This window comes from Chionomys nivalis (assembly GCF_950005125.1).
Source record: "Chionomys nivalis chromosome 23 unlocalized genomic scaffold, mChiNiv1.1 SUPER_23_unloc_1, whole genome shotgun sequence".
Classification (NCBI taxonomy): domain Eukaryota; kingdom Metazoa; phylum Chordata; class Mammalia; order Rodentia; family Cricetidae; genus Chionomys; species Chionomys nivalis.
The window spans coordinates 2,659,254-2,670,935 of NW_026646869.1; the positions used below are offsets into that span (position 1 = coordinate 2,659,254).

At 56.2% G+C, this 11,682-nt stretch overlaps 2 protein-coding genes across 2 annotated transcripts in view; one reads left to right on the plus strand and one right to left on the minus strand.

Annotated features, from left to right (window-relative positions):
• Tmem143 (transmembrane protein 143) overlaps nucleotides 1-5,994 on the plus strand; it is a 16,822-nt gene extending 10,828 nt beyond the window's left edge. Inside the window, exons 6-8 of the mRNA XM_057761110.1 lie at nucleotides 508-787; nucleotides 4,082-4,271; nucleotides 5,008-5,994. Coding sequence (XP_057617093.1) covers nucleotides 508-787; nucleotides 4,082-4,271; nucleotides 5,008-5,231 — 694 coding nt within the window. The 3' untranslated portion in view covers nucleotides 5,232-5,994. The remainder of the gene's footprint in view (nucleotides 1-507; nucleotides 788-4,081; nucleotides 4,272-5,007) is intronic.
• Nucleotides 5,995-6,640: 646 nt separating this feature from the next.
• On the minus strand, nucleotides 6,641-10,147 carry Emp3 (epithelial membrane protein 3). The gene is made up of 5 exons (XM_057761070.1): nucleotides 9,972-10,147; nucleotides 9,015-9,130; nucleotides 8,522-8,624; nucleotides 7,887-8,027; nucleotides 6,641-6,843 (listed from the first exon to the last, which is right to left on the minus strand). The coding sequence occupies exons 2-5, from the start codon at nucleotides 9,090-9,092 to the stop codon at nucleotides 6,674-6,676; spliced, it is 492 nt and encodes a 163-aa protein (XP_057617053.1). The 5' UTR covers nucleotides 9,093-9,130; nucleotides 9,972-10,147; the 3' UTR covers nucleotides 6,641-6,673.
• Between the last annotated feature and the right edge of the window lie 1,535 nt (nucleotides 10,148-11,682).

Genomic DNA, 11,682 nt, shown 5'->3' on the forward strand with positions numbered 1-11,682 from the left:
TTTGTTCAGTCATGGAGGTTTCTGGAGAGCTGCTGAGGAACCCTGAAGTTAGTCCTAACCCAGGAATGAGTTTGCCAGTGGGAGTGAGAGCAGGCAGGCAGCAAGCAGAAGCCTCCTTTTTCCTGCCCCTTTATTTATTTGTTCTGAGACATGGTCTCCCCTTATGTTGCTCTGACTGGCCTGGAACTCCCTATGTAGACCAGGCTGGCCTCAAACTCAGAATATCTGTCTGCCTCTGCCTACTGAGAGCTGGAATCAAACGTGTGCACCCCCAAACCCTAGGCCTTCTATACAGGCTGTCACTAGAGTGTGATTGCCAAGTTTAGGGTAGATTTGCCCACCTCAACAATCCAGTCAAGCACGCCCTCACAGGAGTGCCCGACAGCGTGGGTTTTAGTTGATTCCAGATGTGGTCAAGGTGACAACCAGGAGTTGCCATCACAAGGTGAGACGCTCTGGCCCTAACACCCCTCACCCTGCACTCACCCCCTCCTCTCTGGCCCTCAGGAGATATTTCAAGCGTGTGGTGCTGGCAGCGCGTACTAAACGAGGGCACCTGGTTCTGAAGAGCTTCAAGGATACCCCGCTGGAGGGCTTAGAGCAGCTGCTGCCGGAACTGAAGGTGCGCACGCCCATGCTGCAGCGCGCCATGCTCAACCTGATGCTGGTGGTCTCGGGAGTTGTGTTCTTCGTCAATGTGGGCATGGTGATACTGTCTGACCTCAAGATGGCCACCTCCCTGCTGCTACTGCTCTTTGCTGCCTTCATGGGCCTGAGGGCCTCCAAGGTGAGCACCCTTGGGTCCCTGCTGCTTGAACTGCCCGGCCAGGCCCCCCAGTACTTTCCGTTATTCCACAACCTGTTCCTGGTGCCCGGTGCCCTTACATCCTCCTTACTTCATTCACCAGCACCCTTCACCCCAGACAGGGCTCCTACCCCCTGTGCCTCAGTTTAAGAGCAGAGCAAAGGTGTGTACTTCTGAGTCTGCCTGACTGGATCTGGATGTGGCTGCTGTCCCGCAGCTGTGCGGTCTTCAGTCAGTCGCTTGACTTCTCTCTGCACGGTGAGAATGGTGCCAGGGCCTGCTGGCGAAGGGTGGACGGGTTGGACAGGGATGGACAGAGATGGCAGGATCAGTGTGAGCCTGCCACAGTTCAGGAAGTACTGTCCAGGGTCACTGCTGAGGTGATTATGGTTCCCACAATGGGACTCTTTGTTTTCCACGTTTCCTTCCTGGAGGGCTACTGTGATCAGTAAGAGAGCCCCAAAAGATGGGTTTGGAAACTCAGGGTCTGGGCCAGGAAGTTGCATATTTAATAACCTTCCTTGCTGAGCTGCAGCGTGGAGTTCAGGGCCTCCTCAGAGAGGCGTTGCTCAGGAGCTAGGATTCAAGAACCCAACTTGGGGGCTGGAGAGATGGCTCAGAGGTTAAGAGCACTGACTCTTCCAGAGGTCCTGAGTTCAATTCCCAGCAACCACATGGTGGCTCACAACCAGTAATGAGATCTGGTGCCCTCTTCTGGCCTGAAGGCATACATGCAGGAAGAACCCTGTATACATAATTAATAAGTAAGTCTTAAAGAAAAAAAAAAAAGAACCCAACTTGGGTTCTCCTTGCCATTGCATGCCCTGTTGGCTGAGATGGGTGAGAAGGGTGGCGTTTCTCAGTTCTTCCGGGTTACAGTGCGCCAGGAGTGCAGCTTGCTGTGAGCTCGGCATTCCGTCATCTACCTGCCAGCTCCTTAGTTCTCAAGTTGCTGTCAGCAGTTTTCAGTCCTGCAAATGATGGCCAGGCCATCTGGGCCACAAGGGGAAGCAGGGAGAGGGGTGTGTAGCAGGGTTTTAGACAAGGCCCAGCATGGCCAGGGTGGCCCATGGGCACACGTCTAGGCTTCTCATCACGTTCACAGGGGACACAGGTTAAAAGCAGGGAGGAGCCAGGCGGTGGTGGTGCACACCTTTAATCCCTGCACTCGGGAGGCAGAGGCAGGTGGATTTCTGTGAGTTTGAGGCCAGCCTGGTCTACAGACTCCAAAGCTACAGAGATCTCAACCCTGTCTCGAAAACCAAAAAACCCAAACAGAGAGGAGCTGCAATGAAAGGGGTGACTGAGAGCAGGGGTCAGCCCAGTGAGGGCATTCCAGTGTTGTGGGGAGAAGACACTGTCACTCCTCAGCGGGCCTTAAAGGAGTGGAAGGGCCCAGTTTATCCAGTTCTGGTACTCTGATTACCTGTTTATTCATACTCCACTGGGCCCCAGCCATGGCCTCCCACCAGAAATCCCAGCCATCTATCTCTATCCCTAATTATTCATTCCTTCTGGGCTTTAGTGTCCCTGTGTCTGCTGTACCACAGGCCCCTGTCCTGGTCCTTTCCTGTCTCTACCTCTGTGGAACCTTATGCTCTCTGCCTGGCTTCTCAGCTCCTGCCTTGGAGCAGGATACAGACCCTTTGTCTCCACCTTGAGTCTCTGGCCAGCTGGGCCTGAAGCAATGGTTCTCACTGGCTGCTACGGCCAACGTCTCCGAAATCTGCTCTTTGCAGGGCTGCCATTCCTTCTCACTGTCTAGTGAGCGTACTGTTCAGCGAACCTCATGGTTGGTTACAATCCTTCAACACTCTAACCTGCACCCCAGTTCCTTCTCTTTGTATGTTTGTGACACCTGACCTCTCCTGCTTCCCAAACTCTGCACCTGTGTGTGCCGTCCCCTCTGACTAATTATTCTCTCTCACTGGGCTGGCCACCCCTGTGCATTCCTTGTCCCTTGCCCAGAGGCCATCAACCCCGATGGGTCTCTGGACACCCTACCCTATGCTGCCTTTGCTGTGCAGAGCAGGACAGGAGCAACCCGGAGGTTGCAGAGAAGTGTAGGTCCCTCCAGCGGGGTGCAGGCTGTAGAGACGGGTGGGTGCATGGGTTGTAGGAGTGTAGGTCTCTCCAGTGGGGTGCAGGCTGTAGAGACGGGTGGGCGCATGGGCTGTAAGAGTGTGGGTCCCTCCAGCGGGGTGCAGGCTGTAGAGACGGGTGGGCACATGGGCTGTAGGAGCCTGAGGATTTATCTGCTCTCTGGACAGTGTTTTCTAAGAACAGACTGTGGGGTATTGCTCATTTGAAGAGCCTGAGGGGACAGGGGGCATGTGGGCACAGCAGCGTACAGGGAAGCTCAGAGCTGAGCAGGGGATGTGGAGATGAAGCCAGGGAGGAGGCAGGGAGCAGGATGGGCCAGAGACAGCCAAACTGGCCAGGAGGGATGAGGATGGTGGTAGGGTGTGGCCTGTGACACAGAGAAGGTGGGATTACCAGAACAGGGACTGGGTAGTGGGGGAGCATGTTTGCATGGGTGGTGTGCTCCATTAGCCATGAGAGCCCTGCACTTCAGTCTTGGCCGGTGATCACAGGAGACCCAACTGTTCCATGCATGGTGGCCCTTAGCACAGATTCCTGACTCCAAGGCAGGGGTAGACTCGTTGGTGTGCGCTCTTAGGAAGTCCATCCACACAGCCATGTTGTGAGGCCCCCAGCTGTGTCAGTTCAGGCTGAACTCTTGGGACAGGTGGGTATAGTAGCTCCGTCCTTACGCTGTCTGTCCCGTGTACTGACTTCCTGGGTCCTTGCAGCACCAACCTTGTAGTCAGACAGTGCTCTCGGGACCACTCTCAGTCAAGGGCTTGAAGCTGGTCGGGGATGGCAGAGGCAACACAAAGGCCCAGGATTACCTTGAGCTCTTCCATCCTGGCTAATGTGGCAGAGGGCTGGGAGGGTGGAGGGTCCAGGCTGTACCCAGTGTTCTGATTGTATCACAACACCCCAGTCTCTGTACTGGGTCACTATAAAGCAAATCTTAGGCATGTCATGTGGGCTATGGAAGAACACTTGACAAGGATGTACTGGTATTGGAATTGCCTAGGCTAGAACTCATGTTTAATATCTTTGCACAAACCCATTAACATGTTGCCAGATAGCAAAGCCGTGGACCACTGGCAGCGGGGTGCATTTTGGCCTCAGCCCCAACGCAGGCTCCAGGGCACTCTGGTTTTGAGGAAGCCCTGCAGGTCTGTCTCTAAGCCTGTGTCCCCACAGGTGTTTGGGCAGCGTAGAAGTGCGCAGGCGCTGGAGCTGGCGCACATGCTGTACTACCGCAGCACATCCAACAACTCGGAACTGCTCAGTGCCCTGGCGCTGCGCGCACAGGAGGAGCACATCAAGGAGGCCCTGCTGGCTCGCAGCTTTCTAGCCCGCTGCCCAGGGGGCGCCCAAGGCCTCCCTGAAGGTAAGCCCTCTCTGATGCCTAGGTCCTCCTGCCGTTGCTAGGCCTCCCTATTACCTCCCAGGCCCTCCCCGCTGTCCCGTATGCCAACCCTTCGGTCCCCAACTCCTCCTTGCTGTCCCTCAAGCCCTCCTTTCTGTCCCTAGGCTCTCCCTGCTACCCCTGGGCCCTCCCTGCCCAGGTTCTCCTTAATGTCTCCTATGCCAATGCTGCTGTTCCGCAGGCCCTCCCCACTGTCCCCAGACCCTCCCCACTGTCCCTAGACCCTCCCCACTGTCCCCAGGCCCTCCCCACTGTCCCCAGGCCCTCCCCACTGTCCCCAGACCCTCCCCACTGTCCCTAGACCCTCCCCACTGTCCCCAGACCCTCCCCACTGTCCCCAGACCCTCCCCACTGTCCCCAGGCCCTCCCCACTGTCCCCAGACCCTCCCCACTGTCCCTAGACCCTCCCCACTGTCCCCAGACCCTCCCCACTGTCCCTAGACCCTCCCCACTGTCCCCAGACCCTCCCCACTGTCCCCAGGCCCTCCCCACTGTCCCTAGACCCTCCCTACTGTCCCCAGACCCTCCCTACTGTCCCCAGACCCTCCCCACTGTCCCCAGGTCAACCCTGCTGTTTGTTCTCCATGCCAACCTGCTGGTCTTCGGCTTTCCCTGCTGTGCCCCATGCCAGCCAGCCATGTGTCCTTCAGGCCCAGGTCTTGTCTAGCTCCAGCTTGAACATAGTCTTTCCCCGCAGAGACCTCCAAGTGGCTACAGTCTGAAGTGGAGAGCTGGCTTCTAGCCCAGTCCGGCTGTGATGTGGCCTTCAATGGATCTCGGGCCCTAGCCCACCTACAAGCCCTGACTCCTAGCTTGGGCTTGTTCCCACCACCTGAGTTGCCACAACTTGACCCACGGGTCCTAGACACTCCAGAGGCCCCGCAGGCTGCTGCGCCCGGTGGTAGCTACCCCTCATCCTGACCACTTAATCACGTCCGGTACTGGCAGGGTGCCAAGCTCCGCCTCCTCCATAGCAAGGTGTCAATCGCGGCAACTGTATCTCCTGCCCGGACTCTTGGTTGTCTACAAGGCCATTATTTCTCCTAAGTCATTAGTTTTGCTATGCTATGCACTTAAAGAGTAGTCAGTCAGGGCTGCTGGCAGTTGCTAAGCAGCCTCCTGAGGCCAGCCAATCAAAGTCATGTATCTCAGCTTGTATTTTATTTCTCGGCCCCGCCCCTGACGGGAACCTCACCCAGGCCGGGTGGAGGGGGCGGAGTTTGGGGAGGTTTGACACAGCTGCTGGATTGCAGCTGCTGGAGTTGGCCACTGTGAGCCCGGCCGGGCTGTGAAAGCTGTGCCTGGAGGCCCTGCTTCATCTTCCGTTTAGTCTGCACAGGACTGGTTGCCACACGCACCTGGGCGGGGCCCACTGCAGCTGGCAAGCCATTTGGTCCTGGCACATGGAGGGTGCGTACACTGGGCACCTCAACCACGGGCAGCCAATCAGAATTCCTGGAGGAATTCTGCGAATCCATGTGAGATGAGCCATCTGTTCTGCAGCTGATCCGTCCTGGTTGAAGGCAATGGGAACTGCCTGGCCCAAAGAAGACGGTGGGCCTGCAGCATTCCACCTCAAGATCACTCCAGCTCAGGCCCAACCAGCCCTTGCTGCAGAAGCCGCTTTGGTATGGGTCTCCCTACTGTGCAATATTTATCACTTTACCTTCTTCCAAAGGAATAAATAATATTTAATAAATCTGGTCAGTGTGGCTGCAGGTGAAATCGGGTGGTCAGAATGCTGGAAAGAGGGTGTGGTGGGGTCCCAGATGGGGGTCTCAGAAGGCACTGGTGCCGGAGGAAAGCTTTGTTTGCAAGAATCTGAACCTCCAGAAGACCGGGCGCGGCAGTGCAGACTGTTCAGCACACAGTGGGACCCAGCCTGAAGCAGGTGAAATCCTGGGAGGCCCAGCGGTACCCACTGCCTGAGTAGAGGGGGTGTTACATTGACTCTACAGTGGCCTGTGTGGGTGTGGGAAGAGCTGGGTTCTGGGAGGGAGGGGAGAACAGTCTGCAGTAGGAGACAACTCTTTCAGTGGTTGGGGCAGAGACAAGATGTGGAAGAGATCACCAGCTCAGAAGTGCGAGCAGCCTGGGTCCCTGAGAGAGGCCACACAACTGGAGCAGGGAGAGGGCTCTGAGACAGTTCTAATGCGGTCTTCAGGGAGGAACGGGGTCATCCTGATCTTACCTAGGTCAACTGCCCTCAGGAGGCTGGCTCCAGCTGGCGTCCCAGGGTGGAGAACCTGGGAGTTGAGCTCTGACTGAGACTGGAGAGGAGGGCTGCTGTTAGCGAGGGAGGGAGGAAGGGAGCCGAGCTAGGACCGTGGTTAAACAGATTTTATTCTCTAGACACACAGCATTCATTCACGTTTCCGCAGGTGGATGTAGATGATACCGCTGACCAGGGCGAGGGGGAAAGCCACCCAGGCCAGGGCGAAGCAGTAGCCGAAGCTGCCCCCACGTGGGTACTTTTCCAGGATCTCCTCAGGGTGGATGGCGTAGATCAGTGCCCCAGAGAACACGGCTGCACCTGGGGAACGGGAGCACAGTGTGAGGCTGGCAGGGCGGCTGCACTGCCCTGGGCCCTCTGCAGTACGCAAGACCTCCAAAGGCACCCAGCTGCTGCAGCGTGGTCCCCAAATGCCCATCTGTGAAATAGGCCGTGGCAACCATCCATCCATGGGATTCTTCTTGAGTTTTTCCATGAACCAAACATACAAACATGAGTAGGTAACATGGGCGGAGTTTCCCAGGGAACCCAGGAAGATGTGTCCCAAACCACCATGATTAACTCAGCCCTTTGCACCTAGAGCCAAAAAATTAACAACAACAAAAAAAGAGCTGTGTGTTCAAATCTCAGTGACCTTTTCTTCATCCCCTGAACCCTTCAAACCTCAAATTATTTGACCTTTAAAAAAAAGTGTGTGTATGTGTGAATGGGGGGGGGGCGGAGAGATGGCTCAGCGGTTAAGAGCACTGGCTGCTCTTCCAGATGTTCTGAGTTCAATTCCCAGCAACCACATGGAGGCTCACAACCATGTGTAATGAGATCTGGTGCCCTCTTCTGGTCTGCAAGCAAACATGCAGACAGAACATTTATACATCATAAATAAACAAATCTTTAAAAAAAAGTGGACCTTGACTTGATGGCCCACACCTGCACTCTCAGCTCCCTAGGGGGAGGCGGGGAAGGACAACTCAAGCCCAGCCAGGACGACTTAGTGAGCCCCTTTTCCAAACAGAAAGAGGGTTGAGAGTGCATGCCTAGAATCCACCAGTGTGGAGCTTGTCTGGCATGCCAGAGACCTTTGTTACATCCCCAATATTGAATGAAGAGAAAACGTGAACTCCCTGAACAAGAAACAGCAGTTGGCGGATAGGTTTCAGAGCTTTCCTTTCATGGTATCTCTTCGCTGCCTCCATTCCTGGAACCCAAATAATTTACCAAAACCTACTTCTCTAAAGTCCCAAGGCCTCCACGGCACCTCTTGAGAACTGGGGTCACTGAGGCTGTCCTTGGGGGAGGGCCTGGCGAGGTGGACTCCCATCCCCTGATCTCGGGGAAGTGCTTACTGGTGCAAAGCTGGCAGAGGCCAGTGGCATAGAAGAGCCCTCCTCTTCGCATGGTGTAGAGCTGGAACATGAAGAGGATGAAGGACAGGCAGCAGAGGACCAGAGAGAGCACCATGAGCACCTGCACTGCCTTCAGCCAGCCTGTAGGGGGAGACCCAGTGTGGTCACAGCCCACCCCCACTTCCCCGCTTGCTGGTCTCTGCCAGGCAAACTTCAGGGGTGTATGTATCACAGGGATCACAGACCACACAAACCCTCCCTGATGAGCTCCATCCCCACCCTCACCTGCCACCCTTAGACATTTGGGAGGAGACAACTCCATGCCTTTAGAACTCTGGCCTTTTCTGCTCTCCCCAGCTGCAGTGAACGGCTCTCACACGCACAGCACCGCTCCATTTCCTTACAACTTTGGAAAGCCTTACCTTACCTTCTCAGAATTTAGGGAGCTTTCTCCCCATTTCTTAAGCCTGTAGTATGTGGCCTCCACCCTTTCTGATCCATCAGGACAGAGGCAGTGGCCTTTCCATCCAGACAGGCTGCCTATGCCAGCCCCAGATGCTGGCAGCCTAGGCTGGGTTCCCAAGCCCGACCCTGGCCTGTTCGGGGCCCTTGGCTGCCCTCAGCTGTATGCTCACCATTCTCGCTGACGTTACTGCAGGCCCATGTTTGGGTGGTGGTGTTCCACGTGCAGTCATACCACAGGTTCAGGGACTCCTTCTCTGGGAGGGTCCACCAGGACTGGGAGGGACAGAGGGGGGGTGAGGAGAGGAGGACGGAGTCAGGGAGAGTGGGGATGGAGGCACCTAGAAGGTGTGGACCTGTGGGCCAAAAGGGTGGGCAAGGCTAGGGGAAAGGACTGGCCCAGAAGTAGGAGTAGGGAGGTGGAGGCACGGAGGAAGGCAGGGAGGCAGAAAGGGAGGGAGGTGGAGGCAGGGAGAGAAGTGGACGCAGGGAGGGAGGTGGAGGCAGGGAGGCAGGCAGAGAGGGAGGTGGAAGCAGGAAGGGAGGCAGGCAGGGAGGGAGGTGGACACAGGGAGGGAGGTGGAGGCAGGGAGGCAGAGGCAGGCAGGGAGGCGGAGGCTTAAGAGATGGGCTGTAGCTGGGGTTCACAGTGGGCTGAAAGCTTACCTTGTCCAAAGTGGCCACAAAAAGCAAGACGAGAATGAGGATGTGGAGGGCAGAGACCACTAACAGGAGGAGCGACATGGCTGCCAGCCACCTAGCTCAGAGCAGGAGGGACAAACCTGCAGAGTGTGGGAACACTCAATCCTGGGCAAGAGGGTTGGGGTCTGAGGGAAGAAGCTGGGGAGGACTCTGGAGTCTGAGGGAGGAGGGCTTGGGAAGGCTCCTGGGTGTGAGGGAGAAGGGGAGTAGGCTGAGCAGTCTTCCCTGGAGAGCAGGAGGCTCCTGTGCTCCTGGAGTAGCCTAGAGATTCTCCTACATGGACTTAGGGGACAGACGGACAGAACTGACAATGCATTGGTGCATGCCCAGTGCCTTGTCCCAGGGCTATATGGGTCCCCATATGGAAGTTTAAATTGATGCCCCTTTCTAATCCATCAGGAGCAGGGGCTGCCCCAGGACAGGCCTCCTTGACTCATGCACTCTCTTCTCCGGGTGAGTCATGGGTGAGTCATCCCCCCCCCTTCCTCCAGCCCCTGACTGAGTCTCTGTGGTCCTCACCCCACCCTACTGTGGACCTAAGGCTCTGGACACTTGGGGAGGTGGACTAGAAGTGGGAGGGGGAGGTCTGAGTGGTGAGACCACCTCATACCACCCTCCAGTGCCCAGAGAACTCAGCCCTGGGAGCTCTCCTGCACCACACCCCTTCATCTCAGGAGAGAGTGGAAGACCCCATGGGGAGGCTACCGGACATTTCCCATGGTGTGCTCCGTTGGGACCACAAGTCCTCTAGATGGTCCCACTCCTTCCTGTACCCCCCACCAAAGGCTGGAAGGTCACTTCTTCAGCTACCATTGTCCTCAGGAACTGAGTGGAGGGTTTCTTCCTGTCTACGATGCCCCTCCCACAGTGCCATGCTTCCCCGTAAATAAATCCTGTCTGAATAACGGATTGCAAACTTACCGAGAGTCGCTGAAGAAGTCAGACTTGTAGTCTGTCCTCGGTTGGGCCTCTCGCCCCGCCCTTCTGCTCCCTCCTTCCAGTTGAGGCCTGTGCCTCCCTCAGCTGCCGTCCTCCCGCCCCTCACCAGCACCCTTCTCCCTCTCCTTTCCCCTCCCTCCCCTTCTCTCTCTCCTGTGGTGGTTTCTGCTTCTCTTAACTCTCAATATATACCAACCCTTTTATATCCACTTTGGCCTCGCCCAGCTGAATTCTGTACTCAGGGGAGGGCACAAGGACTTGGTTCCTGATTCTCTGCCCACCCAGTCATACAGTGGGCATGTTCTGGGACCTCCTTTCAGGGCTCAGATGAGAAAGCTTTGGAGCCCTGGGGTGGGGCACATGACCTCCTTGGACAGAATGCTTGGTTTCTTTGATGGAGTTTGGGGCTGAGGATAACACAGGAGTCTGCAGAAGGCCAGACTCCTGTGACGTAGGTCAAACTTTGGTCTGACTCTGCGGAGGGACAAGAAGTATGAATCCATGGAAAGGAGCAGGATGTAGCCTTTAAGAATGCCAACGATTTTCTGGTTGTGTGACTTTGGGTAGATTATTTCCTTTTCCCAGGCCTCGGTTTGCTAATCTGTATAGTGGGTACACTATACCACCAGTAAAGAAAATAGTGTATGGGAATAATGACTGGATGGGTGGATGGGTGGGGGCTGACTAAGAAAAACAGGACACTCCTGGAAGGTCTCTTGGAGGATGTGATATCTGAGCTGAGATTCAAGGAAAGGAGTCACTTGGACACCAGGGGGAAAAGAAAATTGTTCAGGCCCTGAGAACAAGCTCCTTTTGTTGGGGGAGCAGACAGAGGGCCAGTGTGGCTGGAGCACAGGCAGCCTAGGGTGTGGTGAGTAGGGACATCAGAGGACTCACTTGACGTTCGTGTGGAACCCGGATTTTCCTCTGAGTGTTGTGGGAGGCCATTAGAATCCTCACAGCGGTATAGTCCCAGGACACTGAATTAGGGGATGTGGGGATAACTGAGTCTATCTGCATTCCTTGGCGGGCGACCAAGTTCTGGTTCTGATGAAGTAAGGGCTTGGGGACCTGAATGATGGGATGTGTGGTCCTTTGACGGGGTGGGAGCTGGGCGGACTGTGATTGAGAGATCAGGAGCTGGGCCCACACAGCACAGACTAGGAGCCCTCACTGGCTGTGTGATCCTAGGCAAGTCACTGCGGACCTCTTCGTGATCCTCCCTTGAGTCCCAAAGCTAAAGTTTGGAAAGGGTGGCTGGAGGGGGGGGCAGACTTGGGGAAACTGATCCTAGGGTGCTTAGTAGAGAGTGGGTCACGGAGGACAAAACTGGGGGCTTGGGGTGGAGTCTTGTGTTCCTCTGGCATTGCAGGGACAGGAGGCTACATCCCACATCCCACGCCCGAGAGCAAGGAAGATGCTGAGGAAGCCTGAACAGACTTAACATTCCTTGAAGTTTAATCAGTTCTGCACTTGGGGTACCTAGAGGAGGCGTTTAGGGAATCCCCAACAATAGTGACCGGTAGAAGTCTGAGTATCTGGCGACCAAGGGTGGTGGCGGGATCTCCCCCGCCCAGGCCTCGGAGGAGCTCTGCCTCGCAGCCACTTCCTCCCACAGGAAACCGCAGGCGTCAGGCACACCCAGCCGGCAGGCAGTGGCGCCCACAGCCCGCTCGCAAGAGGACCACGTGGG